The following is a 7,577-nucleotide window of genomic DNA, read 5'->3' as shown; positions in this document are numbered from 1 at the left end:
TCCAGCAGGATTGTGGCATCAAAAAAAACCCCTGTCACTTGGGACGGGGGGGGGAGCTCGAGCCATTGGCCCCGAGGCGAGAAGAAGGGGGGTCAGTAGAGGGGTGTGTGGGATCTGGGTGGTAGGGTGTGCGCGTGGAATTCCCTGGTGCGCAACGAGCGCATCTTTCAGCGCGACCTGTGGGCAATTGCAAATGAACAGCCGTCGGTGCGAGAGTAACAAGATAAAGCCCCGAAGGATTCGGACCGCGCACTCGAAAGATGAGACGATAAGGAAGCAACATGCCGCAGCAGTGGGCAGTAGAAGTAGCAAATGCCAGAGTGTTTCACAGCGTGCGATAAGATTCGGTAGACGACAGACACCTTCTTCGAGGCTGTCTCGCGATGTGGCTGCTTTGCATGCCTCATTTCCCGCGACATTGTCTTGGTCGACACACAGGTATCGTGAAGAGGCAAAGATGGAGGGCACAGCAACCATGCATGACGAGACTGACTGCAGATTCTAGGCCCAGGCCCAGGCCCGCCGACAAGAACCACCACCCACGAGGGCTCAGTCTCAAATGCGGCCAGTCCAGTCCATCTCGAGAAATCAACCACATCTCAGAAGGCGGGCTAGGAGTTAGTGACGGGCGGAACCTTTATTTTGGTGCTGGCATGTCAAACGGCAGAGACCGGATGACAGATAAGAAAGTGGGCGGTTGGTCAGGCAGTCTGTGTGTTGGTGGTCCTCTCTCTGTGCGTCTATGTCTGCGGTATCTACGGCAAGGCAGATAGGTAGTGGCCGATCCGCTGTAGGCGTCGCCTTGGTGCCAGAGGTAAGATATGCTAGGCAGGCAAACACCGCACGTCCTCATTCCCAGCGATGCGTATCAGTGGAGGCGGACGTCTTGGCCCTTAAGGAATTCTGGGAATTCGACCAGACGCGATTCGTCGAGCTCAGAAGCGGATGATGCCCAGTGCTGCTCGATTGACCCCTCTTCTCCGACGAGTCGATTTTACTGACAGGGACTCGACATCTCGTTTCTCCGTCGGTCCTCTCTTTGCTTGGTGTCGAGCCCGAGGCAGAGCCGTCAACTAACCCTTCGGCGGCGGGCCCAACCAGAACCAGGACCAGGGCCAGGACCTCAACGACCACAGATAAGGTGGCGGAAGGAGACAGGCCAGCGTTGACAAGATTGGTGGAGCGCCCGTTGACGACCGACTGGAGACACCCCCCTGCCCCCCTCGATATCCACTTGGCCATCTGCCTCACCTGTCTGCGCGTGGTGTCCCCGCCGACCTAGGCTTGATCACTTGGGTACTAGGGTCCCCGTATCTGTGCAGTGCAGAGAGGGAACTTTGCCTCTTTCAGGTCGAAGGACGGGTCCGAATCACTGCGGGCGACAGTGAACAGTGTGCGAAAGACGGTCGGGCAGAAAGGGAGATGCTGTGAGGCATGTACGTCGTCTGCCTTGTGGGTGAGGCTATGTGCCGAGGAACCGGCGGAAAAGCTCTTGAAAGCAATCAACTGTGACAAGAGTGGGAAACAGTACTGTGGTTACCGCGATGAGATGGCAAGTTGCCCGAGATGACTGACGGGTACTGACGAAGACGGCGCCGAGGATACATAGACCGAGGTGGGCGGGCACACTGGCCAACAGGTAGCAGAATGGCAGCGAGGATCTGACAGGGGAACCCCCCGTTCTAGAGCTGAGTGGGATCCGATGTCGGTTCACGCGGCGACGATGACCGTGGGGGAGGACGAGAAGGAAGGGGAACACCCAAAGGCTGAGCTGCAAGTTTTCCTTACGACCATGCTGTACTGCTTCGTGTTTCCAGCACGCCTTGCCACGCTGACACTTCACGGACCATCGTGTCAGGTCCGTGACTTTGGTGGTGAGGCGACGCTCGATGCTTGCCAATGAAGCCCGACCAAGCGGCACATAACACTAAGGGACTAGCGAAGGTGAAAAGCCAAGCTGCGCGACCTGCTTTTAGACTCTGCTACCATGCAAGGTGATCCGGCGGTTCGAAGGGGGAAGATTGGGTTGGCTGCGTTGATCCTAGTTTGGGGGTCGGTCTGCAGCGTAGCGCCCAGGAGCAGTTAGTTGCTGCGAACCACTATGAGATTCGTTCAGTTTGCCGACGGCTCGCTGAGGGCAACAGTCGGTGCATGTATCTGACTGAAGACCAGCAGAGTCGATTGGCCTGCGAAGGCGATGATGAAGAACACACAGCTTGGAGATGAATCGACAGTAGCGTCAGGGACTCCCAGTGTCTCAGCAGGGAGGAAGACTAGGAGGGAAGGACTTTCGTAGGACGATGGGTGTTGGTGGGTGGACGGCGTGCAGAAGATGGGGATGGAGGCATATGGCGTGGCATGGCGGAGAGGGGAGGAGCGGCAGGGGGGATAAACGGCAGGGTCTTTCGTACAGTGCATTCATCGTTGCCAGTCACACGCTGTTGAAGACGGGCTGAGCACAAGACCATCCCCCGCCAACTTGGCAGGACGCCAGAGGCGCTGGAGCCAGCCTCGGGCCTCTGTCGAGAACTGCCATGGAGGCGTCAGCGAATGGCACCGCAGGCGATGGGGCAGGGGACCTCCTCCTACTGTTACCCCAGCCATGTGCAGACGACTGCAGACTGTGTCTCCACCTCCTCTGATCTATCTGACCAGTCATAGCAGGGAAAACACGAGCTCTGGGCGGTGTCGTGCTTTGGTTTGGGGGGAACAAGGACCAGCTGGTGCTCTGTTCATTTCGCTGCCGATGTCGTCGCGCTTGCCTCCACTCCTGGTCCCCTGTTCCTGCCTGCGTCCGCCTGTCTATCTTCCTGCCTGCTCCTTTGGTGCTGCCTGCCTTGCCTGCCTGCCTACCTGCCACACACACCGCTGTGATCACGCGACATGCTCCTTCGTTCGCTTGGGTCGTTTGGGTTTGGCAAGAAGGGGAAAAGCGCGCATCTGTCTCTCGCTTGCATGTGAGAGGCTCCCCCAGACAGAAGCTTGTCCGATTCATTTCCTGGAGACGGTGGCTTGCAGTGCAACGTGAGCACGCCATGATTTCTCTACCTGGGTGATGCCCACACGCCAAGGGGGAGGGGGAACCTGGGAAAGGCCCATACCTGTTATCTGGGTGGCTGACTGTTGGACTGTGTTGAGTCTTGAGCGAGAGATGCCATGGGAGCACCTGCCAGGCAAACAAGCGGCAGCTCTTTCCCGTTCGCACCTGTGCGCTGGCTCAACGCCCTCTCTCCCCACCAAAAAGACTCACGTCCTCGGAAGCTGACTGCCCAAAGAGTGTCTGACAGCCTGCCAATTGAGTGTCGCGCCTGCCTGGATTGGCCGCCGGGTAGTCCCTTCTTCCCGTACAGCCCCCAAAAATTTACGGCAAGACCACGCTGGTTGGGCCACCCTTTCCCCTCAATCGAGGTACCCCTGCCTCTCCATTAGCGGCACCACAGCCGACCACCAAAGTACCTCGTCGTACCTGTTGAATGCCATCTCGCCATCCGCAATGTCTCTGCTGCGAAGTGACACACTTGATGAATCCCATCTCGTCCCCAAAACATGGCATCTCCGTGGAATTTTTTGAATTGATTTAAGTTCACGTTCGACAGAGTCCGATCGCCGCACCCAAGTCGAGCTCAACTGCCTTCCGAGAACGAGGCGCCTCAAGACACCCATCACGCACCAGGTCGATTCCTGAACCTTATGCTGCCGCTCGAGCCTCGCGAAGCCCAAACACCAGTAGCCGAATGAGAGCCCAAAGCCGCCGGTGACATTCGAGGTCCAGTCACACCACGCAGTCGCATCTACTGCGTCCCAGGTGACAGGCTGCCAGATTGGCTGACAGGCAGACGTTCATAAGAAACAGCAACGAGCTTCTGAGCATGAGCCAGCAAAAGGTCCCGGTACCCTGGCCCTGTGAACCAGCCACCTCCTGCATCACGATCAGCCTCGTTGTGAATGCAATACTCTCTGCCGGCAAATGCCTCTATCGCCCTGCATCCGCCAAGAACTTGCCGTGTCCTGCTCCCCCCCTGCATGAGGTGCGCCATGGCATCATTCGCATTGTACGGCGGCGCTATGTGAGGCAACATCGAAAAGGTTGTTGGAGCAGCTTCAACGCCCCGGTGGTGGTGGCAGCTGGTGGAATGGAAACTTCGGCACATCGACGATCTCTGATGCCCCATTCCGAGGATGAGCGCTCTACTGTCGTCTGCGTCACTGTTGCTTCAAGTTCAGCACACGGCACTCTCAAATGCTGAGCAGCCGCTGGATGCCGAGCTCTTTGATCACCCTTTAAACCTCCCTTGGGTGTCGCTTTAACTCTGACTATCAGAGCGCGATGTGGCATCACAACCATCCTGCAAGTCGGGGGCGACTTCGCACTCTCACATCCCGTCCTTCGGTCCCACCCCCAAGTGACTGAAGCATCATCCGCTTGCTTTTTTCTGTATTGTTCCTAGCCTCCTCACCACCATGAGGAGACCCTGCTGATCTTCCCGTCCCCTAGTGGGGGTCGTGGGCCATCGCTGCTGATGACCTTCCTGTATGGGAAGGCCAACGACGACATGCTGCAGCTAGGTGTCGCGACAGAGCTCGCCATCGGGACCGAGCATCCTCACCCCATCTTTGGCTGTGAATGAGCAGACAGCTAGCTCGAAGGATCGACAGCAAAACTTTCTACGATTGTCGCAGATGTTGTAGTAAGCCAACTAACGAGGGAGAGGCATGTCTAGACGGGGCGCCACACAATGCGCTTCAGCAACAAGACGAGACAAGAGGCTGCGCCAGCACGCGGGAGTGACGCCACTTGACAATTTGTATCACTGATTTGGCTTCTTCCATGCTTTCTCGATGCATCTTCTCCCTGTCGGTTTCGAAGTCTTACTGCGACAACATTGTTAGGCGAGACCAAGCACTGACACGACGCTTCTGATGGCCCCCTTGTCCGCCCGGCCCCAGTCTACACTCTTGAGCCTGGACCCAGCCTCATCGTTACAAAACAGCTGCCATAATTCGTCAACGACCAGACTCCGGACTCGCGGCCAGGGATGGAACATAAGGGCTCCCAGCCGCTTCCGCGCTTCTCGCGCCGCAGCCTCTGCGTGATCCTCGAACATGGCAACACAGCCGTACACGTGTATACAGGCCTCCAGCTTCCGGATGCTCCCCGTCTTATACCCTGCCTTCTGCACCAGGAGACAAAGCCTCTTGGGATCGACGCCCCGGCACCCGGCAAATAAACCCGCACGGTATAGAAACGCGACGATTTCCAGTGTCGGCACTAATACCCTGTCCTGGCCTTGCCGCGACGATAGGTTACGAACAAGAGCTATGCACACATCATCTCGATTAGCTGGCGCGATGCTGCAGTACTCGGTGAGAGCGGCACGCGCCGCGATGACAAGGTCCTCGTTGCCCGTGTCCGCAGAAGTGACATAGCCCGCGAGGAGCTCTGCCATCCACGCACCGGGGTCGGCCCTGGCTTGTTCCATGATCAAAGGGTGGATGTATTCATCTTGCGCGTAGAGAGTCAACAGTGCAAGGAGATAGGTGCGTGATGAAAACGTAAGCTTATTGAACCACACAGCGTAGCTATAGAATGTGTCAGTGACCATGAGATAAGGATGGTGAGATATGACGGACCTGGGCGTCAAGGTAAGCGACAGCACGGCTTGTGCCTCGGTTCGGACGCGATCCAGTTTCTCCGTGGCCAGGCGCAGAACGTTGAGGTAGAGCTTCGACACGGCAGCCCTTAAGCACTCTTGCTGTCGCGTAGAGCCGCCCGACTGCAGCGAACGCCAGATGCACCTTGTTGCGCGCAAAGCGCCCAATCGCACATGCGAGCCTACATCGCCCCGCGCAGTAGTTGTGTAGTCGTTGAGGCCCTGAGCCAGCAGGTCAAGGAATGCCGGGGCGCCGTCTTGCAGCACGACGCTCTCTGTGAGGCTCTGCAGGATGGCCACCCTCGTGTCAATGTCCTTGTCGCTCGCCCAGCGCGACAGGATGGCGTCCGTGGTCATATCGCTTTCGGGAGTGTCGGCAGTGTCGGAAGTGCAACCCCTGGTCGCCGTTGTTGTCAGGGGGTGGGCCATGGTCAGGGCTGCAAAGTAGCCGTGGTCCGAGGTTGTCCGGGATGTTGGCTTCTGGCGAGTCGTCGCGGCCCACTGCGTGACGATGCGGTTTCGCTCTGCGGGTTCTGAGAAGGCAAGGAGCACGAGGGCCGCTTCCGCGGCGGCGGCGATGGCAGACTTTTCGGGGCGGCTGAGACCTGCCGAGATGGTGGCTTCGAAATGGCGGACGAGTGCTTTCACTTGACTCGGGATCTCTGGCAGGGCGTCAACGGCGGCGACGATTTGGAGCAAATCTTGCGTGCTGTCCGGTGACACGATCTCGAAGCCGGGCGGAGCAGCTGCAGGCCGGTCGGCGTCGTGTTAGCAGCAGCGCCGAGGCCCGCGCCTGCAGCACGGCAGCGAAGCGATGATGAGCGGTTCGCGGCCTCCAGCAACGAGTTCTGGACGACGGTAGGTCGCCCTGGTTGACCGCCCTGAAGTATGTCGGTCCCCTCGCGCACGACGCGCTGCGCGACGGACACATCGTCGGCAGAAAGCCCGTCCTCCGGCGCGCCGACGAGGCTCGGAAACTTGTCGAGCACGGATGCCAGGCAGAGGAGCAGGCCATGCCGCTCCTCGACCTGTCTGTTCTGCAGGCCGCTGAGTCGCTCGAGCACCATCTTGGCCGAGACTTGGAACTGCGTGCGTTTCTTCTCTTGGCCGCTCGACAGCTCGCGCGTCAGCGTGCCAAAGGAGGCGCCGGCAACGCGCCTGGCACCGGCGTCCGGATCGCCGACGCCGCGCCAGTCGAGGAGGCCCCGCAGGAGGGCGCGGCCGTAGACGGGACTCAGCTTGGCAGCCTTGAGGGCGCCTTCGTGGAGGGCGCGGGCGCGCAGGGCGACGGCGTGGTAGTCGACGGTCTGGACGAGCCAGATGCCCTTGTCGACGGTGTCGGGGTGGCGGCCGATGAGCTCCTGGAGGGCGGCGGAGGCGCCGCGGCGGATATTGCCGGCGGGGTCGAGGGACGCCGTCACGGTCAGCTCGGTGGCGAGACGCTGGAGGATGGAGGGGGGGAAAGAAGAAGAAGAAGAAGAAGAAGAAAAAGAAGTCGTTTCGCCGGTGGGGACGGCCAGCAGCTCGGCGGTGGTGTAGCGGCGCGCGAGGGCCCAGATGCCGAAGCAGGCGGCGTCGCGGACGTTGGCGCCAACGGAGCTGCCGGAGGTGCTGCGCTTCTCAAAGGCGAGGGCCAGCAAGAGCGCGGCGATGATGGCGGGCAGCTGGCGGGCGGGCGGGGACCGGCGGTAGAGGAGGTGGGACAAGGTCAGGGTGAGGCCGTGCCACTCGAGGGGGTCGACGGCGGACAGGTCGCGGACGGGCTCGGCGGTGCCGATGGCGGAGACGGCCCAGAGGACGTTGCGGTTGAGGGCATCGAGGACGGCATCGACCACCTCGTCGGCCATGTCGGGGTTGAGCTTGAGCGTGATGACGCTGAGGGCCTTGGAAGCGCGAGGCGGACGGGCGTGTCGTTGTCGGCGAGAC

The 7,577-nt window shown here is 59.9% G+C and overlaps 1 protein-coding gene across 1 annotated transcript in view; it reads right to left on the bottom strand.

Moving 5' to 3' along the window:
• Positions 1-4,886: 4,886 nt before the first annotated feature.
• Positions 4,887-7,577, bottom strand: part of VDBG_01080 (conserved hypothetical protein) — a gene marked incomplete at both ends in the record, with an annotated part of 4,700 nt that continues 2,009 nt past the window's right edge. Inside the window, 3 exons of the mRNA XM_003009351.1 lie at positions 4,887-5,580; positions 5,632-6,397; positions 6,454-7,534. Of these exons, the coding sequence (XP_003009397.1) occupies positions 4,887-5,580; positions 5,632-6,397; positions 6,454-7,534 (2,541 nt within the window). The remainder of the gene's footprint in view (positions 5,581-5,631; positions 6,398-6,453; positions 7,535-7,577) is intronic.

This window comes from Verticillium alfalfae, genomic scaffold, assembly GCF_000150825.1.
Source record: "Verticillium alfalfae VaMs.102 supercont1.1 genomic scaffold, whole genome shotgun sequence".
Classification (NCBI taxonomy): Eukaryota; Fungi; Ascomycota; class Sordariomycetes; order Glomerellales; family Plectosphaerellaceae; genus Verticillium; species Verticillium alfalfae.
The sequence above is the reverse complement of the archived record's forward strand: the minus strand, read 5'-3'. Positions and strand labels throughout refer to the sequence as shown.